The 15,056-nt window shown below is 39.1% G+C and overlaps 1 protein-coding gene across 5 annotated transcripts in view; it reads left to right on the top strand.

Moving 5' to 3' along the window:
* The window catches only part of atrn (attractin), a 166,652-nt gene that overhangs the window by 115,783 nt on the left and 35,813 nt on the right, over positions 1 to 15,056 (top strand). For 3 of the 5 annotated variants that reach the window (XM_037977666.1, XM_017435256.3, XM_017435257.3), the window contains one exon: positions 5,424 to 5,502. The exons of 1 other annotated variant lie outside the window; for it this stretch is intronic. In XM_037977666.1, coding sequence (XP_037833594.1) covers positions 5,424 to 5,502 — 79 coding nt within the window. Of the gene's footprint in view, positions 1 to 5,423; positions 7,663 to 15,056 lie in introns of those variants that run through there. One more of the 5 variants, XM_037977667.1, reaches the window with a different exon arrangement.

The following is a 15,056-nucleotide window of genomic DNA, read 5'->3' as shown; positions in this document are numbered from 1 at the left end:
AGTGTTTTATATCTGACCCTAGGTTTCTTCCTATTCCATATAAATCTTGATATCCATTTGTCCCATTCTACAAATTGGACTGAAACAGGTATAACAGTCGAGGTAAAATATTCATTTTAATTAAATCCACTCTTGAGCTGAGGTCTAGACCAATATCCATCTTGGTAATGGTAAATGGTAAATGGCTTGCACTTATACAGCGCTTTATCTAGTCCAAGGACCCCAAAGCGCTTTACACTACAATCATTCACCCATTCATCCACACATTCACACACTGATTCACACACTGATGGTGGTAAGCTACAATGTAGCCACAGCTGCCCTGGGGCGGGCTGACAGAAGTGAGGCTGCCATCACACCGGCGCCACCGAGCCCTCTGACCACCACCAGTAGGCAAGGCGGGTGAAGTGTCTTGCCCAAGGACACAACGGCTGAGACAGCCGGAGCGGGGGCTTGAACCAGCAACCCTCCGATCTTGCCTAGTCCTTCTTAATATCTTGGTTTATTTTTGGGTAGTTCGCCTCATAGAGTTTTCCTATTTCTTTGGTTATGTTTATTTTATATATAAGGAACAACAACTCGGTCCAAACAACATAACTTCTGTCTTGTTCTCATTAAGACTAAGGAAATGCTTTAATATCATTAAGACAGTGTGTAAGTTGCTGGACTGTATTATTTTGTGCCAAGGGAAAATAGATCATCAGCATAGCAGTGGAATGAAATGCCATGCTTTCTAAAAACAGAGCCGAGAGGGAGAAGGTAGAGAGCAAAAAAAAGAGGGCCAAGGATTGAGCCCTGGGGGACCCCATATGGAAGAGGAGCTGTGGGAGACACAAAGTTGTCAATTTTCACACAGAAACTCCTATTAGTTAGGTAGGACCGGAACCAATTGAGGGCGACACCCTTAATGCCCACACAGTGCTCAAGACGAGAGATTAAGATATGAGAAGTCTCATTGTTTTTAGAAAGCTTTCATTTGGATGTTTTAAATAAATTAGTATATTGTCAGCGAACAGCCTTATTTTATGTTCTTCCCCTCCTATCATTACTCCTTTAATTTCCTCTTCCTGTCTAATCATCCTGGCTAGTGGCTCTATAAACAATGCAAAACGGCTTGGTGAGAGACAACAACCCTGTCTGGTTCCTCTCTCCAGTGTAAATCTTCCTGACAAATTGGCATTTATTTTAATTCATGCAGTTGGTTCCTGAAATATTGATTTAATACAATTTACAAATATCTCATCAAATCCAGATTTTTCTAAAATTTTGTATAGAAAAATTTAAATTTACACTGTTGAAGGCTTTCTCCGCATCTATACTTACTAGAATTGCACTATCCCCTCCACTTTGTAGGTGGTCTATGATATGTAGAGTCCCTCTTATATTGTTCTGTGTTTGTCTTTCTTTGATAAAACCAGTCTGATCCTCATCAATCAAATCCTGCATTAGGTTTACCATTCTTTTAGCTATGATGGAGGTAAACAATTTATAATCTACATTTAAGACCGATATCGGTCTATAGTTGTGGCAGTATTCTTGGTCTTTACCTTCCTTTGGGATAACAGATATAATGGCTTCTTTTCAGGAAGAAGGGATCTTGCCAGTCCTGAGACTATAATTAAACGAGTCATATAGTAGTGGGGTTAATTTCTCTTTAAAGATTTTATAAAAACAAGCTCCCAGTCCATCTGACCCTGGTGATTTTCCTATTTTAGTCCTGCCAATTGCCTTTGTTATCTCTTCTTCTGTAATTTGAGAAGTCAGTGTTGCATTTTGTTTTGTGCCTATTGCTGGGAGGTCTAATTTATCTAAAAAGTTATTCACTTCCTTTTCCACTGCTGAAGACGGTTGCATATTCAATTCTATTCAATTCAAAAGTACTTTAATAATCCGAAAGGGAAATTAAATGTTGTTGTAGCTCATAATCCTGGTTTTGTTAAAGAGTTGTTACAGTTGCTGATGGCAGTGGGCAGGAAGGATCTCTTGTAGTGCTCTTTCCCGATGTGTGCTGGATCCTGGTGTCCTCAAAGAGCCCCACCAGGAAAGCCTCGCTGGCCTCCTACGGAGCCATGATGGCTGAGCTCTGGAAGCTCAGGTTGGTCTTGAACTCCTGGGTGATCTCCCGGACCAGTTGCTGAAAGGGCAGCTTCTGGATGAGCAGCTCGGTGGACTTAGTGGTGAATCTCCCTGAGAGCCATGGTACCGATCCTGTAGAGGTGAGGCTTCTTCACTTGGCTGGTGGCCGAGGCGCTCCAGTGGGCGGCTTTGGTGGCGAGCTGCTTCCTGGGAGCTTTACCTCCGGTAGATTTACAGGCGGTGTGCTTGGTTCTGGCCATGAATGGACTTCAGGGTTCTTCACGTTTAACACTGAAGAGTAAAAGATGTTATTCAGCTGCTCCTGATTGTGAAAAAAGCCACCTTGTTGTTATGGTTACGCATCATAACAAGATGTCCAAAAGTAAAAGGTTTCAGTAAAAAATCCGATTCCAGAGGAAATAATCTTTCAAAAAAAGTGATTTACAAGTAGAAAAAGGAGGAATTAAAATTTTCCAAAGCAATATCTCAGAGTAAATGTGACAGAGCTACTCCAACATGCAGCCACCTTGAGTGGCGGAATTCTAGAATACATTTTTATAGCATTGCTCAAATATCCTTTGTGTATCTTCATGTTCATATAAAGTTTTATTAGTTAGTGGGTCTCTTATTTTATACATATAATTTAATGTTTGCTGTTTCTTAGTACGTCTAGCCAGATTTTTTATTGCTTTGGGACCTCCCTCATAGTATGCTTGTTTAGTAAATCTAGCCTTCTTTTCCACTTCCCCCAATAAACTCTCATCCAATTGTTTCCTGATTTCTGTGATTGAATTAAATATATCTGGGTCCTTTGTTTGTTTATGTTGCTGCTCTAAATCCCTTAGTCTTTTTATTTGCTTATTGTATGTTTCTAATCCGGCTTTTTTCATAAATGCTGTGTAAGAAATTATCTTCCCTTGTATGACTGTTTTCAGTGCATCCCATAGTATTAATGGGTTGACTTCACCGTTATCATTTTCCTCTCCATATCGAAATATTTCCTCTTTTACTTCATCACTTAGTTTCTTGTTGTTTAATATTCCTTCAGTTAGTCTCCACAAAGTATTTTTCCTTACACTGTTCAAGTGGATATTAAAATAGATTGCACTGTGATCTGAAACATCTGTTACTTCTATCCAACATTCTTTCTCTCTATGTAGCTCTTTCTTATTCAGTAGTAGTATTGATTATATAGTAGCTTAGTATATAATCAATTCTGGAGTAAACGGCATGTGGTATTGAATAGTGGGTGCAATCCCGTTCTGAGGGGTGAAATTCTCTCCATACATCTAGTATAGCCATTTCTGACATCATGATGTTCATATATCTACTGATTTGTGATTTACTCTTTTTTTGTACAAGTTGTATCTGTTCTATTGTTTAATACAACATTAAAATCACCACATATTGTTTTCTTTCATGAACAAAGGGCCCCCTCTAGTAGTTTTGGGAAAACCCATTAAAAGTTTCCCAGTCACTTGTTTATTGATTCTCCCTGTCGATTATTTTCTAAACTCGTGCGCTTTTGAAACGGGGGGAATGGGGAGGGGGGATAACATCCATTTGCCCTAATAGACTATTTCCCACTTATTACACTTTTACCTTGAAAACGGGCAACATTGTAGCCATCATCCATAGACCATTATCCCCCAGTTACATCGATACCTTTAATGTCCTCATCTTTTAAATTCCTGCAGCTTTTCCTTCACTCGGTTCCCGGTATTCCGGACCGGATCCTCTGTAGCGGTGCTCCTGCCGTCTGCTCTCTGTTTCTTCCTGAAGTGTTGCCACAGCAGCGCCCTCTGGATTTTCTCCTCCAGTGCCGGGCCAGTGCCGCTTTTGTCCTGGGTCTTCAGACCTCGTCTCCTCATGTCCATTGCAGCTTCCTCTGCACTGTTGTAGATCTGTTGTAGATCTTAACACCATCCAACCAGTGAATCCGTATTTTCGTCATTGGCGACTGGAAGCAGATTTTTTTTGTTCTTTCAGAGTTTTTTTAATCTTGGCGTAGGATTTGCGTTTTTCTATTACCTCGGTTGGGTAATCATGGTCAAAAAATATCCGTCTGCCCTCGACTTCGATTTTCTTTTTCTAACCTTTCATCAGAATGTCTTCTTTGGCTTCATATTTGAGAAAATTGACCACTATAGACCTCAGATTAGCACCTGGCGGTGGCTTCTTTCCGAGGCTTCTATGCGCCCGCTGGATCTGCAGCTCGGTTCCGTCCGGTAGCGCCAGCTCTTGGTGCAGGAGACTCTCCACCTTTTCTCGAACTGATTTGTTGTCTTGTTCAGCCACGTTGTAAATTCTTATATTACAGCGCCAACAGTGACCTTCCACTTCGGTTAACTTCTCTTGTAATTTCTTAGTTGTTTTAACAGACTCAGAATGGCATCTTTTGCTTCCGTATTCCACTCTTCCAGCTCTGTTATACGGCCCTGCACCTCGGTGATATCCTCTTGGTGTTTCTGCAATTCCACGTCATTTGGTGTCACTTTTCTCATAATTTCTTCTTTAAAACCCGTAATTTCTCGCTTCACCTTGTCTTTGCATTCGTCTTTGAATTTTGTGAGGTCCTGTTTCATCTCCTTTTTGAAGTCTTGGATTTCTGCTGTGATGGTGTGTAAACTAACAACAGACACCACACTGACATGCATTTGCTGAAATGTGCCAATGACATAGTCATCATCACTATGCTAAATGTTGAAGAGGTGAGCCATGGTTCTTTAGTCTTTTGTTAAATTTCCAATGAATTGTATTTTATTTATTAGATTCTTCAAGAACCCCAAAGCGCTTCACACTACAATCATTCACACATTCATACACTGATGGCAGTGAGCTACATTGTTGCCACAGCTGCCCTAGGGAGGGCTGACAGAAGTTAGGCTGCCATCACACCAGCGCCACCAAGCCCTCTGACCACCACCAGTAGGCAAGGCGGGTGAAGTGTCTTGCCCAAGGACACAACGGCTGAGACTGACGGAGCGGCAAATCTCCGGGTACAGGACAAACCCATAACCTCCTGAGCCACTGTACCATGTTAGAGTCACAGCACAGCTTATTACATCAGAAGAAAAAAATGACACTTTGTAAATGGGTTTAAACCTGTAGCTTATTAATTACCAAATTCCTGTGGAATCTCAATCTTCAGTTGATTGGTGCCAAAACAAACCTGTACAAGTATGCATTATTGTAAAAATAAAATCAAGGTTTAATAAGATTCTTTAAAATAAAATTAAAAAAAACACTCAACATGTGCTCCCAAGCCCCAGTTTTTGTTCCTTCTGCTTAGCTCAGTCTTTTATTCTGTTTTGCATTCATCCCTTCATTTTGCTGTCTGTCCACAGTTGCTTCCTATCCCTGCTGCTGGTGGCTGCCGTGGTTTGGAAGATCAAACAGAGTTGCTGGGCGTCAAGGCGAAGAGAAGTAATACCAACATTTATGCTTACTACAGAAAGTGATTTTTAGCTGTTACAACCACAGGCACATTTGTTTCATATTTTTGATACTGTAAAATTGCTTTTCAAGTTCAATGTGTATGATCAGTACAGTAAAAAAATAATAAGCAAAAGAATTGTAAAATTACTTTATGTTTTGTTATGTTTTTGTTAGTGTTGGTTTAGCAAGATTATGTAAAAACTATTGAACAGATTTTGATAACTTTTACAGAAAATATTGGGGTTTTTACAAAAAAAAGTAATATTTCGGTGGTGATCTGGATACTGATCCAGATCCTTAATTTTCTTTTTTTAAAGACTCTATGGCCTTGGCGGAGGTTTGCGCTCTCCAAGTGCTTTTAGTTATATTTTAAAGTGTGTATACACATTTACAAATATTAACTCCAAAACCGAATTTGCAAGATATTGATGAAAATAAGTATTTGAACCCCTACAACCAGCTAGAGCTTTGTATTCAACCATTTGTTTATATGCCCTGTGGCACGTAGATGACCAATTCATTGATCAATCAAACAATCAATCAATCTCAGACAATCCTGAATTTTACTCGTTATGTGTGTATGTATAAAGCAATGAAATCCACAAAATCAGTTTCTTTCATTCCAACCTCCTCACCACGATGGGAGAGTTCACTTAGCCTAGTTCACACAGCAAGATTTTTTTCAGGATGACTCTTAAGCGATAATCCTAAGTGATATTCCTGCTGTGTGTTGTGTGTTAAGAGTGATCTGGTCTGCTTGGAAGGACATCGGGACTGCTTCGATTTACAATTGGGCATGTTCAACATGTTGGATTGTCTTAGCCCGATATCGCTGCGTGTATGGTGTTCCCCTGAGGACGAACAAGAACTCAGCCTTTTGAATGTGACAGGAAGCCAATCAGAAAGTGTGGTGACGTAAGCACGGAGGGGGTTACAAAATAAGAAAACAGCTGACATGGCGCAACCGAAAGTCCGTTGGCCATTGTAGATGGAGGACCGACTCGTTGATATGTGGCAATCTGAGTGTTTGTGAGGGAAATTTCTTGCTGTCCAAACCAGACATTAGCTGTCAAAGGGCATTAGAGACAAGATAATAGATTTGCACAAGGTCAGATTTGCTACAGGACCATCGGCAATGAGCTTTGTAAGAAGGCCATAACTATTGGAGTGAAAAGTCAGAAATAAAAAAAAAATTGAAGAAACTGTAGGGAAAAGGGTATATTCTATTTTGAGATGGAGACGTTTGAATTATTAATAATTCATAAATTATAATGTTACAGGGCACCACCCTCTCGAAAGAGGGAACTATTACATAAATCTGTAAGTTTTAGTTATCAGTCTCAACATTTAATTACCTTAAATCATGAGTTCTTCACTTTGGAATAAAATCATAATCATATCAAAACACACGCAGACTGAATTACGTTTTTGCACTATTTATGTGACGTTTATTGAACAGACAAATATAACACAAGTTCTGGCAAAGTAACGTAATTTGATCTTTGCATTCCTTTTCTGCCTCAAAATTTAATTTAGTTAGCAAAAGGGGAAGCAGACTTGATCAGTGATTAAATGAAGTCTTCTCACATGAAGTTAATCTCAATGAATCATGGTTATTGGCACTGTAAACATATTGATACACTTGCAGCCTGATGGCAGGATAATGCTAATACTGCTTCATCTGTCATGTGATATGCAAATGAATGAAAGCAAAACTGGAAATATATATAGACAACTACAAACATTAAAAGGTGAAACATGTGACTCTTGTAACTGAAAGGAGAAAAACAATATTAGTACAAATATCACATTTTAACATGAGGGTTGCAGTCCAGAAACTTATTTGGAACAGATTAGAAAGTTCACATTTGGTAGGTATAGTTCAAACTTTATACTAAGCAGAGACCAGGATGTTGGGGTACTTGAGATTAACTAGATTTGAAGGAATGTGGTAATTCCTTTGATGTCAGTAGACCGAAGGCGTTATCTGTTCCTTGAGTTTAAACAGGTCCTTGGTTGTTCTTTTCTCAGAATGTAAAGTTCTTCCAAAGTACTACCATTGGCATCTCGGCTTCGTCTTTCAAGCAAGAGGTCTGAGAAGGGGGGTTGTAAATCCTGTTTATGTAAAAAAAAAAATACATGGACTGACATTAGCTGAGTTGACCCACCGTTTTACATTGAGTATAACTTGTTAGCTGCTTCAGTGTTGGTATAAGACATATTTTATTGTTTTACTGACCTGATTCTGACTGCACTGCAGTGCTAGGGTGAGGGTCAGAGGAAGAGGCATCGGAGGAAGGCTGGTGCATTGCGTCACAAATGGGGCACACTGTTACTTCTACACCATGAACCCGGAGGTGTTTAATCATGTTGATTGTACACCCTCCTTTGCACAATATAATCTTGCTGCAAGTGTTGCACTGAGCCAACTGGTCATTTCTTTTGTTAAAGTTAAGCTACACTTTCAATCGCAGCCACACTTTGTCCATGGTTGTGCACACACTTCCTAAAGATTCTTCTTCATTGGTGTTCGGCTTCCTTTTCCGGTCAGCAGACTGTGTATCGAAACCTTGAATCGAAATATAAAAATGTGAAAGATTCCAGTCGATTTTCGAGAACTGAACCTTAGTAGTAAAGCAATAATCTGTACACAGATGAAAGAGTGGAGAAGCCAGCAGGAAGAGTTCTATTCTGGTGCAGGGTTTCCCCCAGAAAATAGGCTAAGCCTGGTGGTAAGTGGCCGTTTGCCGGCCGATTGCTGGCCACCTGTGATTTAGTTAAAAAAAAGATTAAAGGTGACAGGAAAGTTAAAAAATATGGCTATTTATTATAAGATATTGTAAGATATTTGTGTCAAATAATTGCACAACTGCAGTTTTACAAAAAGGCACTTATGAAATACTTTTTTAAACAAAAATACAATTAAAATAAATATTAATTGATTGCACCTAATTTGAATTCTAATTTAAGTCACATTTACAAATAAATTAAATTGACATAAATGAAAAAGTGCAAACAAGGCACCAATACACATCTCACGTCGAGGCCAATGAATAACAACCGAGAACTCTGACAAATAGATAGATGCTGTACTGTACTGTGCTTTTAGTGGCACAGGCTGCATGTTAGGTCACTACATGTAACAACAAAACAAACCATATCTAATGCTGAATTTAATAGCATCATTTTACTGGTAAACGAGGATAAATTAGCACGTCATATTAATATTTTCACTAAGTAAAAAACACGCTTACCATATTCGGTCTTGTAAAGCCACAAACTGAATTTCTGCTCAACAAACCATTTTTCGTTAAACCCACTGGTTCAATGTTTATTGCTGTGGCTCCGACAACATTCAAACTGCAGCTGAAGGTGGCTCTGTCTCAGGGCTCATTAGAGTCACGCAGGGCTCTGCGAACAGCGCATGGACCTGAGCTCGTGGTGGAGGTGTTTATACTTGGCACTTACGTTGGTGCAGCATTCTCCAGAAAGATGGCGCAGTACGCTACGTAACCAGTGGAAATACGGTAAAAAAAAGAGAGAGCAGATTTTCTGGCTGTGATACAGAGAGGATGTTTAAACTTAAAGCATTCAGTTTGACTTTCATTGATTTATTTGCTTTAGTTGTGATTCACCCATCAAAGAACTAATATTTCTTCCCTCTGTGGTCTGTAAACACTCCTTTTTATCGGTTGCAGATGGGATCTGCTTCCGTGAGTTTTGAACTGTTTGATTATCTTTGTGATCTCTCACAGAGGGATTATATAAAGGCTGATACAGGCAAACCAGCTTCGCGAGAGAACCAAGATCGTCCATTTTGAATGGAGCACGGCGCGCTGTCCATGCCAAGTTACAAAAACTGGGAGGTGCACGATCACGTGACGCAACACTGCACGGGGCCTTCGCGGGGCGGGGACAGTGCGATTGCGTCATTGTTGGCGCTCACACCCTCGCACGGTGATCAACGCGTCAAGTTGATGCGGGTGGAAAAAAAAAAACGTGCTTATAAAATGACATATTTTACAATAAACAAGCGGAGCTTAGCCTGGCGAAGGGGCAGGGAAAGCTGGCGGCCCGCCAGGCTTATAATACACTGGGGGAAACCCTGTGGTGTTGTCAGAAGAAGGATGGGTTTTCATGGAGTTCTTTGCCACAGTTTCTATAGAGTATAAAATGTCCATGCAAAAAAGAACATCTCACAACCACTTGGCTGAGAGACAATTTCTTTACTACTCGTGGGTTATGCCTTCAGCTCAAGTTTGCCAGTGAAAATCTAATGGATTCAGACAGAGATTGAAATCTGTTAGCTTAGATGAGACCAAACATTGACCTTTAGGGCATAAGCTTGATCCACTCTGTTTGAAGGAATAGAAATGTTGAGTACAACTTAACGAAAATGACTTCCCTGTATTAAGCTGCCAATGAATAGGGTCATGTGCTGTAAAATTCTGGACAAGAACCTTCTTCTTTCCTTAGCCAGAACATTGAAATGGATGGATGGGTTTTTAAAAAAGACCTAAAGCATAGTACCAAGTCAACAAAGAAATGCCTAAAAATGATGCGCTTAAAAGTCATTAGGATTATCTTACTGCTGTGCTCCCAACAAAGGAGGAACTACATCAGAAACTAAGTCATGTTTTGCTTGAGGATCAAATATTTTCTGCCACATAAATACATTTTTAATTTCTATGTAATGTTCTATTTTTTCTTTTCTGAAATTTAGTTAATTTTCTTCTTCTGTCCATTAAAATGAAACTCCCATTTATTCCCATTGACTGAAAGTGTGTGTGTGTGTGTGTGTGTCAGGCAGTGTCTGAGAGTATTCAAGCCATGCCATTAGAAGTGTTGTTCACCACGCTTAAGTAGTGCAGCCTCACCTTTGAATTTCTCTTACCACGTATCCTGTTCCCAACCCACTCTCATTCCATTCCAGAACTTAAGCCGCCCAGCTGGGCTTTTTACAACCTTACCTTTATACAAAATTAGCTCAGAAACTTTATTAAGAGGATTGATTGCTACAGGAAAGAGTAGTCCAAATAAACACTCACCCACCCTAACTTCCCTAACAGCTGTACAAGTTCATTTGTTGCATTTTTCAAAATCTAAATACTTTTTTCCCTCTAATCTAATCAGTACTTTTCCATCTCAAATGTTTTAGGATAAAATGTTCTTAGCAAATGTCATAATATCACTATAACTCATTAAATTTGATAAAACAGAATTTAGTGGTAAAAGAGCTCATTACATTTTACTATGGATACAGATCACATTCTGTGTACAATAATTGTCAGGTAGGACGATAAGTAGAAAGATGCACTCTATTAGCTGAGGCCCCTTAGTTTCTGTGGTTAAATTGAACCAATCATTAGAAGAATTATTCAGCATCTATCTGTGGGGATAAATTGGAGGAAAAAAAAGTGCTGATTCTTTAATAAGAAATGAAGAGCTTTGTTTTGTCGCTGGACTGAAACAGTGTATGTCCTATGGGCTCGACACATGGGGAGCGACGACGCTCCCTCTCAATTAATTTCCATGGAACTTGTGCGATGAAGTGACAATTGCTTGCCCTCCTCTAGCCAAGCAACTGGCGAAATTTGTGCATGTGAAATTTCGAGCTTGTACATGTAAACATGCACATGCGGACACTCGATGTGACAAAACAAAGTTGAAAAATGTTCAACTTATGGCAGTAAAACCAATCAGCGAGGGTTTCATTGACTGACCAATGAACGGAGAGTAAGCTGCAGTCTGCAACCACTTTCAACACTAAAGAAAGCATAATTTTTGCTGTGTTTGACTTTCCTATATTATATGACATTTCACGCAGTAATTATCAAGATACACACGATGACACTTTGTAAATGTAAAATCCTTCCAGTTTCATAACCAATCAAATTTGTTGGAGACGAGTAGCATAAGCACGATTTGCAACGCTGCCGTCGCTATCGCGTTCCGTGTATTTGTTTTCACCCCAGTGGCAATGAGGGCTATTAGTCGCTGTCGTTTTTCGCTCTCCATGTGTTGAGTCCGTTACTCACAAAAAGTCTTAATTTAGGGAAAAAAATTGACTTTTCTATTGTTTACATGTAGTAGGATGGAATTAAATTATAGTGAAGAATAGATTTTTTTAGCTAAAGTGTTTGTCATCTTACACATAGGAAGAGGTACATTGTGCTTATCTATATATCACATGTATATCACATGCATTTATTACATTTTCTTATTGATTTTGATGTCTACACTGAAAAAACATCTAGTAATTTAAGCAGTACTTCTGCCTTAATGAAGTGGTCATCTGAGTTCAAATTCTTTCTCAAAACTGGAGCTTTAATCAAACCATGTGGTGAAAAGTTTTTTTTGTTTGTTTACAAAATACGAAGCTAAAGATAACTCATTCAAACTTAGTACCCACACTCTCCCTAGAGATGATCTTGCAGCAGAGGCATTGGCATAAGCAATACCTCAAGGTAAATGTTTTGATGGATTTATCTTTTATGATATAATTAGCTCATAAATTTTGCAGCTGTTTAAACTGAAAGCTTGATGAGTCTACTGGAAGTTGGCACAGATACAAAATAACAACAACAGCAAAAAATAAAATAAAACTATTAAAATCATCTGGTTTATATGAAATAACAGAGCTTTATAGGGAATACAATCTGCTTATGGACAAGACTCGTGTGCACAGACAAAAAGACTAATCTCCCTCTTCTCTGCGTCACTTTCCGGCCTTGCTCTCTTTAAACTAAATCCCATCTGCATGCTAAAATAAAAACCAAACGCCATTGTGTTCTTGCATTTATTTAATAATAATGTTAAAACTACCCCATTCAGCTTTTTCTGTCAAAAAAGAATGTTTATGATAGTTTGTATGTGGCAACAAAAGTCTTAGTGTCTTGTTCTTTAAGGTACGTGTAATCTGTTTATGTCAGCCTCACCACCCATGAATCCCACCACCCATCACTACAACAATCCAGTGAATTATTAGTCATTTCTACCAATCATAATTCCAAATTTAGCTGTGTAGCAAAAGGCTTCCTTTTATAAATGTTAGTAGGTTGCATACCATGACTACTTTTCACAAATGTCGAGTTGAAATACTACATGGACTCCATAAAAAGTAGGTCTTGGCCTCCCTTGTCCACTTTTGCTTAAAAGAGAAAAAAATGTACTTTTTTTCTTTTTTTTCTTAAGCTGTGGATGAAAGTGTGGTTGGGCATAAAATATTAGTCTTTTTATTACTTTTTTACTATATGAAATCTGCAGGTACTGCAAATTGTTCTATTTCTACTGATTGCATAAAAATGTACTTGTGTGTTTTTAGATTCTTATCATACACCCACTTGGCACCTCATCTCCGTACAGCGTTGTAAAATGGATTGTTATAATTAGAATCAAATTTGTGGTGTGTGCTTAAAGGGGACTTATTATGCAAAATTCACTTTTTGCATGTTTTTGTATTTCTATTTTGGTATCTACTGCTTATAAAACAGTCCAAGCGCAAAAACAAAACCACCCAGCCGTTTTTGTTTTTTTTGACAATAAGTAAATGTTTTCTGGTGTCTGCAAAACAACCTGTTCAAAAACCTCTGCATTGTTGCATTACAATCCCTGTTAACTAGCAACCCCAAGCCGAGCCCAGCCCCTCACCTAGCAACCCAAGTGGGGCTCCACCCACTTCATTACAAGAAGACCGTCACATTAGTTCTGCTGGTTTTACCGCTGAACAATGTCTGCTGGAAAAGGGAAATGTTCTGTTGTCGGCTGCAATATAGAACGTGTATCCATGCATGTTTTCCCAGTCACAGAGAACAGAGCTGCGTTGGTTCATTTTATTTTTTATGGCAATTTCCCCGCGATATTGCCAAAGAAAGTTGTAGTTTGAACAGCTCACCTGTCCCAGAAACATGTCTCTGTTAAAGTCACGGCAGGTTTGTCTAAACTAACATTAGAACTATGTTATTAAAAGAGAAGAAAAGTTGGAAAAAATAAAGCTGATCTTTACCAGGCAGCCGTCATGACACTTTTCGGGTTTGGACCTGCTGATTGCTGTTGTCCCGACCTGCTACCAGTCAGGGTTCGGACCCACTGATTGCCGGTGTCCAACTCCACAAATGTCGTTTCGGAATCGCTAAGTGCCCCTGTCCCAAAGTCAGAATCCTCAGAGTTTGCATCAATAACGATACAAATGTGTGTCAGATCCGCAGCATTTAATCCTTCAGTGAGTTTTTATGTTTTGAGACGGGACACTGAGTTGGGAAAGTTGTGGCCAACAGCAGCTCATTTGCATAAAAATGACATAGCCCTAACACCGCTCATTCTGAAATGAGCTCAAAACAGGCAGAACTGATCAGGTGAAATCTCAAGCATAATAGGTCCCCTTTAATTTAAGAATTTTTTTTTGTCATTTGATTGTGAAGCTCCATAGTAGCATAGACCACCTGTGATGGTGTATGTATGTATGATGTGTCAAGACAACTGATGCAAACAAAAGTCAGTTCTTTGTTTTTTCATGTGGCCAGCTGTCATCACTTCAACCTTTTGCCTTCCAAGACTGTTCTGATCTTTCCAGCACTGTACACTGTTGGCTTCACTCTTACATTCATTGATTTCTCCATGTTCCGCCATGGTTGCATCAGAGGTACAGCAACCCACATTTGCATGTACTTTTTCCTTTTCCTACTTATTCAGTTAAGGCTCCTGTGCATTGGAAAATGGAAGTTATTAGGGGTGTAACGGGATGCAAAAATCACAGTTTGGTACATAGCTTGCTTGGTGTTGGGGTTTGGTCTGATTCAGGCTAGGTATAGTGGAAAAAAGTAACAAATGCTTTTACTTTTTTTAGAAAAATCTCTCTTGACTCATGTACATCCAGATTGGATTCGTCAACTGGTAAATTCATAATAAAAAAAAAAATAGAAAAAAAATAAGTCTTAACACATCCAATTTAAACTGAACAGCTTCTTAAAGGCCATGTACAAAGTAAAAATGTACAAACATACAAAAATGAGAGTTTGTTTCAATTACATTGACCTAGACTTGATGCATTAATCCATCCATTTTTGTTACTCACCTTTCCTCTCTTGGTTACGAGGAGCTGGTCCCTCACTCCAGCAGTCACTGTTCGAGAGGCGGGGTATACCCTAGACAGGTCGCAAGTCCATCACAGAACCACATAGAGACAAACAGCCATTCACTCTGTCACTCACATCAAGGGACAATTTACCAAGTTACCAATTAACCTACCATACATGTTTTTGATCTGTGAGTGTCGCATCTGTCATGGTTTTAGGTAGTTTCTTGACTTGCATGCAGAATCACATAAGGTTTTCCACAAATAAAGATTTTATTTAGAAATGTATTGTGTCTTTTGTAGTGGCTTCAGTGCTCTGGATTCGACAGCGTCTGAAGGAGAGCAAAGGCTGTTAGCGGCAGCTTTGGAAAATCCAGAATGGCTGAGATAAATGTGAGAAGATAGTTACTTCAACAAAATACTCCAACTTACAGAGTTGGAGTATTTTGGTAAAATTAGGGGAGTTATT

The sequence above is a fragment of the Kryptolebias marmoratus genome, linkage group LG10 (assembly GCF_001649575.2).
Source record: "Kryptolebias marmoratus isolate JLee-2015 linkage group LG10, ASM164957v2, whole genome shotgun sequence".
Classification (NCBI taxonomy): Eukaryota; Metazoa; Chordata; class Actinopteri; order Cyprinodontiformes; family Rivulidae; genus Kryptolebias; species Kryptolebias marmoratus.
Note: the sequence above shows the minus strand (reverse complement) of the source record. Positions and strands in the feature narration are given on the sequence as shown.